The sequence below is a fragment of the Babjeviella inositovora genome (assembly GCF_001661335.1).
Source record: "Babjeviella inositovora NRRL Y-12698 unplaced genomic scaffold BABINscaffold_1, whole genome shotgun sequence".
NCBI lineage: Eukaryota > Fungi > Ascomycota > Pichiomycetes > Serinales > Babjeviella > Babjeviella inositovora.
The window spans coordinates 664,033-679,892 of record NW_017566838.1 but is presented as its reverse complement, the minus strand read 5'-3'; the positions used below and the strand labels follow the sequence as shown (position 1 = coordinate 679,892).

The following is a 15,860-nucleotide window of genomic DNA, read 5'->3' as shown; positions in this document are numbered from 1 at the left end:
TTGTTGTTACCAGAACCGTAAGAGTCGGAATTGTTGTTACCAGACCCGTAAGAGTCGGAGTTGTTGTTGTTACCAGACCCGTCGGAGTTGCTGTTGTTGTTGTTGTTGTTGTTGTTGTTGTCGTGTTTACCTAAGCCGAAGACCATTTTGAATTGTTTGTATCTAGTTTGTTGTTTGTTAAGAATAACTTGGAAGAAATAATCTGAAGAGTGACGAAAAAGGGGAAAAGAGCTACTTATATACCAATCCCTGTGGAATCATTGCAGGTTGCCACACCTTGAAACGTGCTGAAATTTAGAATTGCTGTTTCACTTTCCGTACGACCTGAAAACCTTATACGCACAGAACGCCTAGATGTGCCTTAGACTCTTTTACACAGATCAAGCCTGGTATGGTTAATATAGAATTAGCGGGGAATGACGAAAGGCGAGCCGCATACGCATTATGCACTTAAAATTTCATCCTGTGTAATGATGTCGCATACTCCTTGCTCCACAGCTGCGCACACGTTGGCATATCTAGGTAACATGTAATAGCAACCAAGGCCTCAATGGGCTTAATTGCTTGTTGCAAAGGAATTGAGTTTAAAGGACTAGGGGGCTTGTGCAAAAGTGATACGCAACTATTGTATAACGAGGATGGATCATAATTGGGCATTGGATCAATGATTTGCGGAGAGTATGGCGAGAATGCAGCAAATTTCAATCGGACTGTCTACTATTGTTATGATGTATGTAAGATTGTGCGTATCAAAAAAGGCACGCGGTTGTACTATGGGCTATAGCTTCCCTAGGCTTTGCCAGACACCAGAACTTGATTATTTGGGGCTAACTATGGACTTCACCTGGAACGTATACGGAGAGGGCCTAAGATATTAACGGCGGTACATTACAGTAATACCATAGATATATGGAGTGTATCATCTCACACCTCCACATTATTCCTCTTTGGTGTACACAGCTGACGCCCCAGTCTCCTTGCATATGTTCTATTTTCTGGAAACACGTGAAGCGGGAGTACGTGCAGCGGGGTATGCGTACGGACATTAAAATCGCAGTACTAGCTCTGGCCTTCTTCCTGAGTAAATCCGGGCTCCTAGCTGTTATAAAGTGAGCTTTTAATAAATATTGCAATCTTTTTTCAGCTACCCAATCATGGCAATCTAGTACTGTGTTAACCCCCCTTACATGCAAATGCGCATACGTGGCCTAATTTCGCACCCCCTTACGAACAGTGTTCAATTGGGACATGTAGCATCAGAAGCTTATGCATGGAACATTGCTCTGGTTTATACATGCTCTTGGTCCACGGTAGTTACCGACAACAAACAAAGATCCACGTTGCGCTATGACCGCATGATGATACATTTCGTTCTGCTGATCTTGACTATCCAATTGAAGCAATTCCTGTACACCATTATAAGCCCGAAGTAATGGCTGATATTTTGAAGCGATAAATCTCCAACCAAACGAAATCATGTTTCGAAATAAGGGATCAGGAGTGTGGAAGTTTGGATGTTGGAAGTAACGTGGAAATACGCTGTAGTGCGTGCACGTGAAATCCTGTACCAGGGGCCTGCATGAACGTGATATCTGCTTTGGGACCATACGGCGATAAAGTTTCAGATGTCTGTACGAACTGAGTCAAGTTGCTATGTCTTCATCGATTCAGAATATTATGATTGTGCTTGGCTCCTTTCTTCCTCCCTCGGGAGATGTAGTAAGTCAGTCATGGTTTCTAGTTCTTTGCCAACAGATATTAATGTCGCTGGTAACGCAATAACGCGTTTACTGTAGGATTTGAGGCTCCGGATCTGTCTAGAGATGTTTTTTTTTTCACGCATAACAATGCTCCACGCCTCTAACAAACCGTTATAGACCTGAATGGCCTGATGGCACGTTTTTTGACGATTACGATGTCCACAGCGGCATTCTATTACGTTCGACGAGACAAATCCCTGTATTTCGTCCTAATTCTTGGACTGAGGGGTTGTGGAAAAACTTTTTTTCAGATAATTTGCCAGTTTGTAATTATTGCTAACTGCTCCGGGTAGACCTCTTGCAGTAGCGTTGCCAGATTATTTATATTGGCTTCAAAGCTCGGAGTTAGGGTGAACTAAAAGTGGGTAGTAGAGAACCTAGCCTCCAACTCTGTTAGAAGCTTGCTAGGGCGATTTCCCCGTGAATAAACAGGACGGACTAAATTACTTTAGAGCAGGGTTTTTTTGCGGGATTAAAACAAATGACGTATAAAATTAAAGTAGAATAAAAACAGTAACCTGTCTAACGCAGATATAATGTGCGAGAAGTAAAAAGAGCATGCCTCAACTACGTAAGGGCTTGTTTAACCAAAATAAAAACAAAAACGGCTAAACCGGTGGCGGTAGCAAACCTGCTGTTTAAACTATTGTCACCGTAGAACCGTTTAACAGAAACGATAAGATAAAGGGCAACAATGTCAGTAATACCTGGAATGGTATCGCTACCCGTAGGGGAGAGGATTAAGACGACCAACGCACTACCGTCGCAGTCCTTTTCAGAAAGGTTGTCTGCGGGTGATTATTCCAAGAAGCCAGCACACGCAAGGAATAAATGTTCGCCACCGACTGGAAAAACAAAAGTACTGACAGAGCCGGATGAGATGGTGATGACGAGGAAGGTGCTGTCGGCCAACTTGACAGTACTGTCAGCTTGCACGAGGGCATCATTGTCGGTTTGCGAGTTAGTCGTAGCTAACCTGTTGGAAAAATTAACGATAACATATTTTCTCGTAATAGTTTTGAGGCGGAGTTTACCGAACCCGATTTAGGAATTAAAAATGGTTTTCAAGGCTGGAATAGAAGAGGTAATGGATACCTTTATAGGGTGCTTTTTATATGTTTAACCATCACAGCACTGTACTTTGATTTCGGAAACCAAGCTACCCCGGGGTGAAAAAGGAGAGATAAAAGGTTTAGCTTGTATATCAAGGAAACTTTATCACAGCCGTGAAGTATCCCAGGTAACGGTCCACAATGACAAGTGTAGTTGGTAACATGTTGGGCTTTATTTCCGGTTGCTCATTTTAAGCTGCATGCGTCATAAGCGGCTGAACCACGTTCCAAGCCTATGCCGTAGAAGACTGCACCTGGATGCAAGGATGATGTATCGAAGAAGAGAAAGACTTGGCACAGCATCGTGTTTAGAAACTGAAACAGCTGTCTCTGCTGTATCCAGGTTTCATCGGGGCAGTTTCTTCGGCTGCCATACGTATTCAAAGCAGAAAGCGTTACTCGATTTAATACTCCTTATCGTGGATACATACCTTTTGCGGCCTAGGCCGATCCCCTGTAAGTAGCCACTCTTGTCCGCTGTGTTAGATATCTATTTAAAAAATATTTATCTTTGATTACATTAAATCACCAGTTAGATATAACACAATACTGACCCGATAAATATTTAGCACATAAGTAATATAATCCATAATATTATGTAATCAAATCCTTCTAAAATTCAATCTGATTAGATAACAAACACTACTTTGATTTTCAAATACGTAATATCAAACATTATACTTAAACTGGTTTAATATACAAATAAATTAGAGTATATACATCTCAATTGCATATTGTATTTGTATGACTAATCATGGTAAACTTATATATATACCGTTATATACGGAGTTGATACCTTACATAGTATATTTTTGCGAGTATGTACAGATATTTGCATTATAACTTTCCATTCTTAGTTTCGCATTAGAAAAATTTTAGAGGATAGCGGAAAAAAATACGGATGATTTCGCCCAGGATCGAACTGGGGACGTACTGCGTGTTAAGCAGGTGCCATAACCAACTAGACCACGAAACCATTCGATGATTGATGTCAGAGTTAGAGAGTTATTTCAGGAACCTTATGAGGTTCCAGTTGAGGCTACTAGGATTGTTTGATAATGAGTATCTGAAACTAATCCTGTAGCATAAAGCAAATGAGGCACCGAAGAAAGCTATATAAGGAAGTAGTTTTCCAGATCTAAGAATGATCTTGGTTTTAATATTATCTTTATTTTTGTGGAAGATCACGATAAGTAACTTGTGAATCAATGACTGATTACAACCCCCCCGACTGGAATACCAACAGGCGCTGGAACCCTGACAATTGAATTTTTTGCTGGAGATCTACACTCGGTGTATCACCCTCATACTATACGACTTCTTTAAGATTACAGGGAGCTTGTAGCTGTGTGCCCTAAAAGACATGAAACATAGAATGCACTCTGTAGTTGAATTCTCCACAGACTTGGAGTAACCAGAATATACGAGCAAGTTAGTATGGTGCTTAAACTGTGTCTCCGACCCGGAATGGCTGACAATCCTGGGAGAGAATACCGACGTGAAAATCAGACACTTTGAGCTCGAGTGGAGGTAAGTTGAGTCCCCAGAGTACGGCTCCACGGTTAAATTTATTTCGGTATGCGTATCTACCTTAGGGGAAAGAAATGCAATACTTGTCTAGAGCCGTCACCGGGCGTCTTATCCCCAGATATTTTCAGATCGGACAACTTAGGGTTGGAATGCCTTGGAGAGGGGAATTCTGATTGAACACTGAATCACAAATCCTGCGACCAAAGAAAAATAAGTATCAATCCAGGTTTAAATAGCCTGTAAATCCGGCAATGTAAAGAGAACGGCGGACCGGGAAAGACAGAGTCACCTAAAGATCTAATTTACAATTATATATGCAGGAAAATGCTTAAACGCCGATGAAGGAACGATCGGTTGCGATCCGTACAGATTTGTTGAACGTCGATAGGAATGGCTCAGTAATACACAATATCACATGATCACATGCTATTTCGGTCAAAGTATAGGTGCCCTAAGGATTTTCATCTTCACTCGCTTTCGGCAGTATTTCCTAATACAGTGGAGCAGGTATAAAATTTAAACTTTTTATTCTGATTGAATACCTACCGATAGGCAAACCAGCTTCACACTTCTCCTCGTCCCTGCTTATCGTGTAGCCGGGGAAGTACAAATCCGAACAATCAGGGAAAACCAAAAAATAAGAGTCACTGCCTGCCCCACTGAAAAAAATAAGGCGCGCCAGTGAAAAATTGAGAATCCCTTTATCAGTGTTTATCTCGAGCCCAATTTTCTATTGCTCTCCAAACTTCAGAGCCACCCCACACAAAATGTCTAGCAGAATAGAAGATATTACCGATTCGATCACCGGATCTGAAGTTCCAAACGGCGCTGCAGCCTACGCGGAAGACGAAACCGAACAGAGGGAAGAAGGTCAAGAGACCAACTCCAAACTTTTGCACCCAAGACCTTCTGGGTTCAGGAAGGAACCATACTACAAAAAGCTTAAACTAGAACAATCAACACGTCCAGCCTCTCCATATACCTTAAATCCACCAATCGATTCCGACGGGTTGTCATGGCCATCCATCGGCGCCCGCCAACGTATCGATGCCACGTCCGATGAAACCAAGGGTCGCGAGCAGAGAATCGCCGCTGCGGTAAAGACGATCTTGAGCGAGTTAGGTGAAGACGTCAGCCGTGAAGGGTTGTTGGAGACCCCAGAGAGATACGCCCGTGCGATGCTATTTTTCACCAAGGGTTACGAAGACAACATCAGGGATGTGATCAAGAGAGCCGTCTTCGAGGAGGATCATGACGAGATGGTCATTGTAAAGGATATCGAAATTTTTTCTCTTTGTGAGCACCATTTAGTTCCCTTTTTTGGCAACGTGCACATTGCTTACATCCCAAACAAGAAGGTCCTTGGATTGTCCAAGCTCGCTAGATTAGCAGAAATGTACTCCAGAAGATTCCAAGTTCAAGAAAGGTTGACCAAACAGATTGCTATGGCTTTGAGCGAGATTTTGCAGCCAAAAGGTGTTGCAGTGGTCATCGAGGCCAAACACATGTGCATGGTTAGCAGAGGCGTCCAGAAGACCAGCGCTGTCACCACCACCAGCTGCATGTTGGGTTGCTTTAGAACCCAGCAGAAGACTCGTGACGAATTTTTAACCTTGTTGGCCAGAAAGTAAGGCATTCCTGTCTGTATTGGGACCAGTGGTGGAATTACAAAAGGATATCTATTTAGATAGATAATCCATCATTTGAATAACTGCTATCATCCCACAATGTATTTATATCCCAATATTACCAACGTGTTTTGATCTTTTGCATTTCATCTTTTTAGAATAGCACGATTAATGGATCCGCACAGCCTGGGGCTTTTTATGACCTGAAAATTAAGACTGAGATTCAAACCTGTAGGGTATAGGAGAATAACACATAATACGGTATAAAAAGTTGTGACATTGGAAGTGCAATCGCACCGAGGCTTCAAATTGCCGATTCTCTTTCGAGCCACCAGCGCTATTATATTTTACTTCATCGAATGGTTTCGTGGTCTAGTTGGTTATGGCACCTGCTTAACACGCAGTACGTCCCCAGTTCGATCCTGGGCGAAATCATCCGTAGTTTTTTTTCCTTCCCAACCATCAAGTTCTCACCTATGAGATGGGTTCGTTTTACCACGGGACTCAAATTCAACCAGCATCAAAGGTCTGATAGTGGGGTCACACTCCAGAATGAACTAATTCCGTAGCCATGGTCTTGGCTCTTATTGATGACATACATAAGGTGATCCGGAAAAATTGAAACAAGGATTATCGTTTATCCTTACCAGAGGCATCAAACGAGAACGAACAAGGTTAACGTGGCCCTATTTGGAAATCTGCCCTACGCAAATGGCTTTTGAATTGTTTTGGTTACTCTTCGCAGCGAACTTTTTTTAACCATACTCAACTAGATTTGCAGGAGTCCGGATCCAATTTGCCTACCCGTGCACCCATGCCTTCGCTGCTTAGAAGTGGCTTCGGCTAAAGCAGCCAAATCGGCAAGGTACAGATGTTGGGTTGCTCGAAAGACCTGTTAGGCCAATAGATAGAACGGTAGTCCATTTAAGGTTTAAGCACCCCGCCTTGTGTAAGCTGGCGCGCCGCACTATTATCCCGCACGCTTCTGCTTCGGAGTTGCGCACGGAAGTTCAACAAGACAATCACCCGGTGGGGGTGACCTGCAGGTCAGAGGCCTAGGCACCGCCTAATCGTTGCCAAAACTTACCGTTTTGGGTATTTTCCTGCTCCAGAAGTTCGAGTAGGAAACATTAACTTATGAGGAGCTGTAGATTCACATTTTGGATTGTGCTCCAGAAACAGACCAAGCTACATTATATAAGTCGCAACAAAGCAGATACGTTTCCAGTCTCACTAAACTTTTTGGAAACTTGTGTGCTGGCTGGTAGCTGAGTGGGTTTTCTCCAGAGTAGAATAACGCCCGTATCCAGGATATGCTTGGCGCAGAGCCCGTTAGTTTGAAGCACGCGTGTTCCAGCAGATAAGGGATCTGGAGGAATAACACCTTTACCTTTTTCAACCAATCCGTGTTTAGTAATTGCTTTCGCTATGATTCATTCGAAGTTCATTTGCCGAAACCTCCACCGTGGTTGTCGCTATATGCTACCCACTAGTCACAGCTTGTATTCCCGGTCCGGGTCTGAAATGATAATCTCGGGGCTTCTAGATGGTACTGACCTAAAGCTCCAATATTGAGCGAATGGTGACTGCGCGACGACTCGAAATAAGTCCCCTGGTATATCTCCCAAACTACTGAAAGTAGGACCGAAAGCAGTCACTAGATCAAGCGTAAGAAATAATGCTACATACGATAATCCCAATGTTACATTGAACGGCAAACCCACTACGAAATGCTACAAGTATAACATGCTTATCCCCTCACCAAATCTCACCAATACATTTCGAGATCACCTGCATGGCGCCCCTCAAAGGTCAACAAACCTAAATGGCGCTGCACGCATCCCGTTTCTTTTTTTCTCAGTCCGTCGCGTTTTCTGAGATCAGTATATAGCGGAGGCACGGGCCACTTTTGCTGGCACAAAGACTATAACGCAAACTCTACCAATTGCCTTCCATCATTCACTATATACACCATGTCTGACGTTGCTAGTGCCCCAAAAAAACACACCAAGACTCAATCCGCCTACGTAAGTACTAATTAATGATCCCCGAAGAGGTAAGGAAGTACTGCCATCGTTAAGCGCTGGAGACCACTGACCAGTGCCAAATATATGCCATTGTCCCCTTTGCCATTAACCTTTCATATGTCTCTCACTTCCAGAAATATTTTGGCGTCGATTTTCCTTGCAATATTTCCCCTTTACGGCGCATGCTTGTTTGGTACTAACCCCCTAGGCCTTTGACAACACCACCACCAGTGTGGCCGCCTCCCTGATGCGTAACGCGTTGAACAAGCTCGCCGACTCCGTCCAGGACGACTCTGTCAAGGACCGTTTCGAGAACGAAATGGATTCGTTCTTCTCCTTGTTCAGAAGATACTTGACTGACAAGGCTGCCGACACCCCATTGGACTGGGACAAGATTAGATCGCCAGGGTCCGACGAGGTTGTTGACTATGTGTCCTTGTCTAACGGCGAAGATGCCGCTGCCAACTTGAGCAAGTTGGCTGTGTTGAAGTTGAACGGTGGTTTAGGTACCTCCATGGGCTGTGTTGGGCCAAAGTCTGTCATCGAAGTCAGAGACGGCAACACCTTCCTCGACTTGGCCGTCAGACAGATTGAGCACTTGAACAGAAAGTACGACGCGGACGTGCCGTTGTTGTTGATGAACTCCTTCAACACCGATTCTGACACCGCCAAGATTATCAGAAAGTATCAGGGCCACAGAATCAGAGTCAAGACCTTCAACCAGTCCCGCTTTCCAAGAATCTTTAAGGACTCCTTGTTACCAGTCCCACAGTCGTTCGACGACAGCTTGGAAGCCTGGTACCCACCCGGCCACGGTGATTTGTTTGAATCCTTGGTCTCCTCCGGGGAGTTGGACGCGCTTTTGGCCCAGGGCAGAGAGGTGTTGTTCGTTTCCAACGGTGACAACTTGGGTGCCACCGTCGACACCAAGATCCTCACCCATATGCTCGAGACCGACGCCGAGTACATCATGGAGTTGACCGACAAGACTAGAGCTGACGTCAAGGGGGGTACCTTGATCAACTACGACGGTGAGATCCGGTTGTTGGAGATTGCACAGGTGCCGAAGGAGCACGTTGAGGAGTTCAAGTCGATTAAGAAATTCAAGAACTTCAATACCAACAACTTGTGGATTAACTTGAAGGCCGTTAAGAGATTGGTCGAGGCCAACGCCATCCAGGTTGAGATCATCCCCAACGCCAAGGCTATCACTATCAACAAGGCCGAGTACAATGTCTTGCAGTTGGAGACCGCTGTCGGTGCCGCCATCAGACACTTTAAGGGTGCCCACGGGGTGGTTGTTCCAAGATCCAGATTCTTGCCGGTAAAGACCTGTTCCGACTTGTTGTTGGTCAAGTCTGACTTGTTCTTCTTGGAACACGGTGCCTTGAGATTGGACCAGTCCCGCTTCGGGCCAAACCCGTTGATCAAGTTGGGCTCCCACTTCAAGAAGGTTAGCGGCTTCCAGCAGAGAATTCCTCATATGCCAAAGATCTTGGAGTTGGACCACTTGACTATTACCGGTAATGTCTCTTTAGGCAAGGGCGTTACCTTGAAGGGGACTGTCATCATTGTTTGTTCTGATGGCCAGAGAATTGATATTCCAAACGGCGCGGTGTTGGAAAATGTTGTCGTTACCGGTAACTTGACTATCCTCGAACACTAAGCACCCTTTTCAATGACCAGGGGAGGAGGAACGTTTCCCCGTGTAAACCTACCTTTTTTATTTTCCTACTTCGCATACTAAGCTTCATCGCAACCTATCTGTAGCTACTAGTTAGCGTAAATCCTGCACGTATCAAAAAAAAACAGTTAATCCTGCACCAAGGTATATTATCTGAGATATTTTGGAGATAAGTAGTCGCTACAGCGAAAAGATATACCTGGCATTCAATTTAACCATGTCTAGCGTGCAAGAACTCACAAACCCACAGGTGTGCCAACTATTGCCGTCTTCGGCTGAAAACTTCCGTGGATACCCCTGTAAAGTTGTCACCGTTGCCTCCAGGCCTCACATTTCGGATGAGGGGACAGACACAACCATTCAGGGGAGGCTATACAATATTGATCCAATTACAAAGACAGTTATATTGTTCAACAAGGCATGCGAATCGCAGGAGACGCTGGTAAGTTACCTTTTCAATGTTGTTCCGATAAGTTCAGTTGAGAAGCTAGTTGTAACCGAGATTCTGGAAACAGAACTGGTAGGGCTAGAGTTGGCTAGGGTGGCCGAATTCTTGGGGGAAGGAATTAATGCGAAAAGTTTCGCCACCTGAAAATAGGACTGCCAATGCAAAATAAATAAATAATGATACTCCTTTGGGAGGCTACCTCCCCTTGAGAACCCAACCCCGAGACGGATGGATCTGAGTCAAGACCTCGAAGCACACAAAAATGAGAATGTCACAAATCTTGCTCTTGGGGGGATCTAAAGTGCTGCCGTTTAGGCTCTTTATATTTTACGTGAAATTTCACGACAACCTTCATCAAACTGTGCATCTATATCTAATCTAATTATGTTCATTGAATCAACCCACTCTCCTTCAATTTCTCAACTAGACCCCTCTCGACGTACTTCTCCAAACCTGGTTCCCCGGTCAAGCCCTTTCGTTTTCTGGTCTTGGTGACAAAGTCTCTGGCTAATGATTTATAGGGGGCTGGTCTCAATTGAGGGATGAAACACGTCTTGTCCATCGGATCACCGGGAACCACGCTCCATTTTTCAAACACGAGTAAGGCAATAGCTTGCCCTCCAGTAGCGAGTCGAATGTCACTTTCCAACCCAATCGAGTCAATAACCGGAACGTTACCATAAACATTATACAACTGAGTTCCAGGAATTGGGGAGTCCTTCAACACCGAACCTCTTCTCTTTTCCACCAATTGGCCCACAACCTTGATCGCAGCTCGGGTGCACGTAACATGAATGGCATAAATAGGCTCCAATAGTCTCGGAGAGGCAGTCATGAAGGCCGTGTAACAAGCTTTACGCAACATCGGAATGATCTGGGATGTACTTCTCGACATTAAGTCGTCACTAAGGGCACAATCGATGATACGAAACTTTGTGTTACGAATCGGCTCGTCACAGAGTGGACCCTCACGCGTCGCCCATTTGAAGCCCTGCTTGATTGAGTCTTTCATGGAAACCAATCTAGCCTTTTCATCGGGATTGTCCAGCGGCAAAGTGTCATCCTGTAACAAGTTTGGTGAGTTTCGTTCGTCTGGTCCAAGCGACCAAATGGACCTGGCAGTCAACGAATCTAAACCGTACTCTTGCCTGAGCATCTTCACAAGCGCCCTAGAGGAGCCCCTCAGAAGGTTGATTTGACCGTTCTCAATGGCTTTAACCAACTTGGGGTTGTCCAAGGGCTCGGCAACCACAGAGATTCGGTTCTTCCCGTTGGTAGACTCGACGCTAATCTTGGTGAAGGAGATAGTCTCACAGCATTCGCTAAAGCGGGTGATTGGATCGCTGATTTTGACTTCAATCCCCGTAAATGACTGACGCAAATCATGCAACAAGCAGTCCATATAGAGCTCCCCGGAGCCAAAAATCACATGCTCGCCGTTTTCCTCCACCTTGATTTCCACACCGGGGTAGGATTTGTTAATGGAACGCAACCCTGACAATAATTTTGGAAGTTCCGAGGGAATGGCAGGCTCAATGGCGACCTTGAACACGGGCTCAACAATGTAATCGATCAACGGAAAGTTTTTATGTGGGATGCTCATGGTATCGTCATAAATAGTGGCGGATTTACTAACCAATGTGTGTAAGCTTTCGTTACCAATCAACCCAATGGCACCGGGACCTAATTCATCCACAGGTACCCGGTATCTTCCACCTGACAAGTACAATTCATCCACTGTAATCACGTGGAAGTCTTCGTCATCTTCCTCGAAGTTTTCTCCCAAAATCTTAATCTTAGAGTTGAGCTTCAATGCCCCCGAATAAATTCTAACCAAGCCGAAGAATGACTCACCGTCGGAGGTTTCAACCAACTTGGTTAAATGTGCGATCAACGGCGAGGTTGGGCCTCCATCGCTCTCTAGTCCGAGCTGGCTCTGCACCCTCTGAGAGTTTGTCTCCAGAGGTGAGATAGATGCCTGTAACATGTCACCAAACCCCAAGCTCTCGCCAAAAACAGCCTTCATCACCTGCTTTAACAAAATCTGGGAGTCCAACTTGTACGTGGCGTTCGGCAAGGTGACGTTAAAGTTGGAGTACAATATCCGAGACAAGCTGTCCTTGTTGATAACGATGGCGTGGGTGAAAAGCTTGTATAACGGTGTGAGAATGAAGTAGATGAAAGATCTGGTCAAGCTCAAAGAAGAGTTGTTTTTAGTAGTGAAATTGTTTGTTGATGGGTCGTAATAAATGTCGCCCCATAATCTGGCAGCAAACTCGTCAATATTGATCTTTGTTCCCTGAGGATCGAACTTCTCCAAATATAGCTTGATGAAACTTTTCAAGGTGAAGCAGAACTCCAAGGTGGAGGACGCAAAGCAGACATTGTTCAACTCTGGAGACAACCGGACGGGGAAGGGGTACTGGGACTGTGGGGAAGACCGCAACGAGTCCGCAATAAATTCATTAATCTGCTCCACGATGTACTTGATTTTGAAGTAGGCGTCAGACGGGGGTAACTTCAACTCCAAAACTAATCGATCAATCTTGTTCAAGATCAATTTCAATTCCAAGTTGTTTTTCAAGGCGTTTTCAATGGCAACCTTGGTGCCCACCGTGAGACCTTCCACCAAGTCTATTACCACAACGCACACATCAACCGTCCGCTGCGCCACTGCTAGTTCATCATAGAAGTTGACATGACCCGGGGTATCCAAGAGGTTGACGCACAATGAGTTACCCTTTAGATTGGGGAGCAAGAGGGTGACTGGTGATACCTTTAGGGTCATGCCTCTGCCGATCTCCAACGTGTGGTTGTCTGTGTATCTCAAAGATTTGAAGTTTTTCAAGCAAGTCGAGAGTTGCAACTCCTTGTGCGTCTGCAAGATCAACATATCCAAGAATGTGGTTTTACCACTGTTAAGGTTCCCCACGAGCGCAACGTTTCTGACTCTGTGGGGGGCGGTATTCAAGACAGATAGTAAGTAGTCACGGGGATAGGCCACCCTTGGAAGACTCTTCTCTTCGACCTTGAAGCTCTTTTCGATATGGGGATGAACGATAGGCTCTGAGATAGATTGGTTATCGTATGTCTGGACAATGGTTTCCACATCAGCACCGAAGGTTTCGGATAAGGTGCTGTAATGCTTCTTGTCTTCATGTAAAACGATCGCTTGGGAAGCTGTCTCTGGGGTATGCTCATCTACGTCCATAGCATCTTCGTTGCCAGCTGGTATTCCTTGACTGCGATTATCATCAGAACTGTAGTGTGATTCGGCATCTGAGTCTAATGGATCACCGATAAGGTTACCAAATCTAAAAGTAGTTAGTAGACTATTCGCTGGTAGCCTCCGCTGGAGTCTGGAGCGAAGAGGTACGATTGTGGCAGTACTTACTCATCATAAAGGTCTTCGTTATCCATCTCTAGCTGTATATCAAGGCAGGTAAGTAAGAGGTCAATGGTAGGGGAGTAAAATACTGACTAATAGACCACGAAGTTGACTATTATGTCTAGGGCCATGGCTTTATGCCTTCATATTTTTCCTCAAAAATATACAGGATAATACATATGGTAGTGCGTTAAACGGAAAACTAGGTGGTACACACCGTCGGCAAACTGCGTATTGATACAGCCTCGGCTTAGATACAGCCCTGCTGCTTTGCCAAGTACTATAATAAAGGCTTACATTGTAAGCCCAGATTTAGTAGTGGTATATTTCGGGGTAAGGGACCAGAAGAAATAAACCCATCAATGTGATCAGTTCCAGAAAGCCGCGTAGAGACAATCTTTTGTGAAGAACCGCTTCAGAATTCCTGGCAGTTGGCCGGTCTAGCTGGTCTCCATAGACAGGGTCTATGTTTTTGCCTGTCGCAGAGTAATGCTGTGGCTGGTTATGGAACCTGCTTAATATGCGCTACAATTTTGATCCAATCCTGGGCGAGACCATTCCTAGTCCTTTACAACGGCTGCCAAGACTCATAGTCATTTTGCACGAGGCAGAGACAGATGGCCCTGGCTGCCAAGAAAGCACGTGGGTGTACGTAAGGTTTTGCATGGATTAGTCATTGGAAAATGGCCATATGCTAGCTCACTTTTCTGTTTTCTTTTGCTTTAAAGGCCGTGTAGAACTTTGCGTATGTCGCTGGATGGAGGCGTTTATTATCTGGCATGATCTGAACCTGCCAGTCAAACAGACAAGGAGTGAATGATCGAAAAGCCTGCATGGGGATTGGTACGTTCTCAGCCTATCTTCCTATTGTTGTAGATCTGGTTTAGAGGATGGCGCCGGGTTTAGCTGTTTAGTCACAGTTTTATAATCCCTCATTTATCTCCAGGCGACTCCCCGCACGTGTATCCGACCCCTATTTCCGAAAATCTTAAGTGCATATCTAAAAAAAAATTTTGACCGACATATACCATTGTGTACGCCGGATGTTAAGCATTTTGTTAGTCATACGGTGCCATATGATATAATATCCTGCAGATCACTGGCAACACAGCCACAGTGATGGTCGATCGAGACAGGAGAATATCGCCGTGCATCCGAGGATTGACCAGGAGCTAAGCTATTAAAAAGCCCGCATGACGCACTCGGAAAAGCGACATCCAGGCGTAACAGCCGCCCCGTGGTTACAGTTAATACATAAGATATAAATAATGGACATTTCCCCAACCGCCTTGGTCAAGAACCCTCACACTGCGCGCCTTTCTTTAATATTCTTGCCATTTTCATTTCAGTATCCGCACAAGCTGATAGCTTTTCAGGATTATATTTTCCCGACAAGCCACTGTTGTCCAAAGATCGTCTGACAAGCCTCCCGCCCACCTTAATTTTTCCCGAAGAGCCTGCCTCCTACTATTCTAATTTTTGCGTACTCTAGATATGATGCTCAGACAGATATATAACGATATGCCCGATATCCACAAATGCCGAGTGCGGAACGTCGCAATATTGGTTGCATCAGTTATTGCGTGCACCATTGGATTGAATATATTCATGAACTTCGGCCACCTCTCTCTTCTGTTCAAGGTTCCTATTTTCCCCAGTTATGACCCCGTGAGTCACGAAAACTTCTACTCGGTGAGGAAAATAACAAGATATGTCAAGGATATCCTCCCAATCCATTCGCATAACGATTACACGAGGAGTATTCCGTTATTTTATGCCGTTAAAAATGGATGTAAGAGCTTTGAGGCGGACGTTTGGCTCAGGGATGAGAGACGGAGCCGGCCAGACTCAGACTATGTGGCTCTCCTTTCAGGAAAACCTCCTGCTGTCCACACTAGCCTAGGAGATGGCCAAGAGTTGTATGTGGGTCACCACAGCACCAACTTGAACAAGTATGAGACGTTGGATTCGCTCTATTTGGATCATTTGATGTATATGTTGGACGAAATGAATGTGGACGGCAATGACACGGAGAGACAAAGAGGTATCTACGTGAACCTTCCACAAGAAACGGTTTTTCTCGTTGTCGATTTCAAGACCCACGCCAACCCCACTTTTGGTGTTTTGAGAGAAAAGTTACAGCGCTTTATCACGAAGGGATATTTGAGCTATTATGATTTTACCAGCGATACGTTCGTGGAAGGTCCCTTGACGGTGATCATCTCGGGGTTCACCCCTAGCACGGATTTCCTTGAATACCGCGCGAAGTCTTCCGATGGAAGA

The 15,860-nt window shown here is 44.9% G+C and overlaps 6 protein-coding genes and 2 non-coding genes across 8 annotated transcripts in view; 5 read left to right on the top strand and 3 right to left on the bottom strand.

Moving 5' to 3' along the window:
- BABINDRAFT_10875 (uncharacterized protein) overlaps positions 1 to 146 on the bottom strand; it is a gene marked incomplete at both ends in the record, with an annotated part of 409 nt that extends 263 nt beyond the window's left edge. The window contains one exon of the mRNA XM_019126802.1: positions 11 to 146. Within this exon, the coding sequence (XP_018987774.1) occupies positions 11 to 146 (136 nt within the window). The remainder of the gene's footprint in view (positions 1 to 10) is intronic.
- Positions 147 to 3,774: 3,628 nt separating this feature from the next.
- BABINDRAFT_t14 lies at positions 3,775 to 3,848 on the bottom strand. The gene has a single exon. It is a non-coding gene; the product is annotated as a tRNA-Val (tRNA).
- Positions 3,849 to 4,912: 1,064 nt separating this feature from the next.
- On the top strand, positions 4,913 to 6,238 carry BABINDRAFT_159037 (GTP cyclohydrolase I). The gene has a single exon (XM_019127428.1). The coding sequence runs from the start codon at positions 5,170 to 5,172 to the stop codon at positions 6,031 to 6,033; it is 864 nt and encodes a 287-aa protein (XP_018987773.1). The 5' UTR covers positions 4,913 to 5,169; the 3' UTR covers positions 6,034 to 6,238.
- Positions 6,239 to 6,391: 153 nt separating this feature from the next.
- On the top strand, positions 6,392 to 6,465 carry BABINDRAFT_t50. The gene has a single exon. It is a non-coding gene; the product is annotated as a tRNA-Val (tRNA).
- A 1,510-nt stretch (positions 6,466 to 7,975) lies between these two features.
- Positions 7,976 to 9,809, top strand: UGP1 (UTP glucose-1-phosphate uridylyltransferase). Its single transcript, XM_019127427.1, has one exon. The coding sequence runs from the start codon at positions 8,305 to 8,307 to the stop codon at positions 9,721 to 9,723; it is 1,419 nt and encodes a 472-aa protein (XP_018987772.1). The 5' UTR covers positions 7,976 to 8,304; the 3' UTR covers positions 9,724 to 9,809.
- BABINDRAFT_72124 (uncharacterized protein) lies at positions 9,772 to 10,455 on the top strand. The gene has a single exon (XM_019132586.1). It carries the CDS (start codon positions 9,959 to 9,961, stop codon positions 10,331 to 10,333), a length of 375 nt encoding a protein of 124 aa, XP_018987771.1. The 5' UTR covers positions 9,772 to 9,958; the 3' UTR covers positions 10,334 to 10,455.
- Positions 10,456 to 10,577: 122 nt separating this feature from the next.
- On the bottom strand, positions 10,578 to 13,609 carry SNU114 (U5 snRNP GTPase; the record flags this gene model as incomplete). The annotated part of the gene is made up of 2 exons (XM_019130240.1): positions 10,578 to 13,503; positions 13,584 to 13,609. The coding sequence occupies 2 exons, from the start codon at positions 13,607 to 13,609 to the stop codon at positions 10,578 to 10,580; spliced, it is 2,952 nt and encodes a 983-aa protein (XP_018987770.1).
- Positions 13,610 to 15,185: 1,576 nt separating this feature from the next.
- On the top strand, positions 15,186 to 15,844 carry BABINDRAFT_5407 (uncharacterized protein; the record flags this gene model as incomplete). The annotated part of the gene is made up of 1 exon (XM_019132207.1): positions 15,186 to 15,844. A coding segment is annotated over one exon (659 nt), but the record flags the coding sequence as incomplete, so codon positions are not given.
- Positions 15,845 to 15,860: the final 16 nt, after the last annotated feature.

What these genes read in the sequence shown, in the direction of transcription:
- BABINDRAFT_159037 (XM_019127428.1), top strand. Translation starts at nt 5,170, where the DNA reads ATGTCTAGCAGAATAGAAGATATTACCGATTCGATCACCGGATCTGAA.
- UGP1 (XM_019127427.1), top strand. Translation starts at nt 8,305, where the DNA reads ATGCGTAACGCGTTGAACAAGCTCGCCGACTCCGTCCAGGACGACTCT.
- BABINDRAFT_72124 (XM_019132586.1), top strand. Translation starts at nt 9,959, where the DNA reads ATGTCTAGCGTGCAAGAACTCACAAACCCACAGGTGTGCCAACTATTG.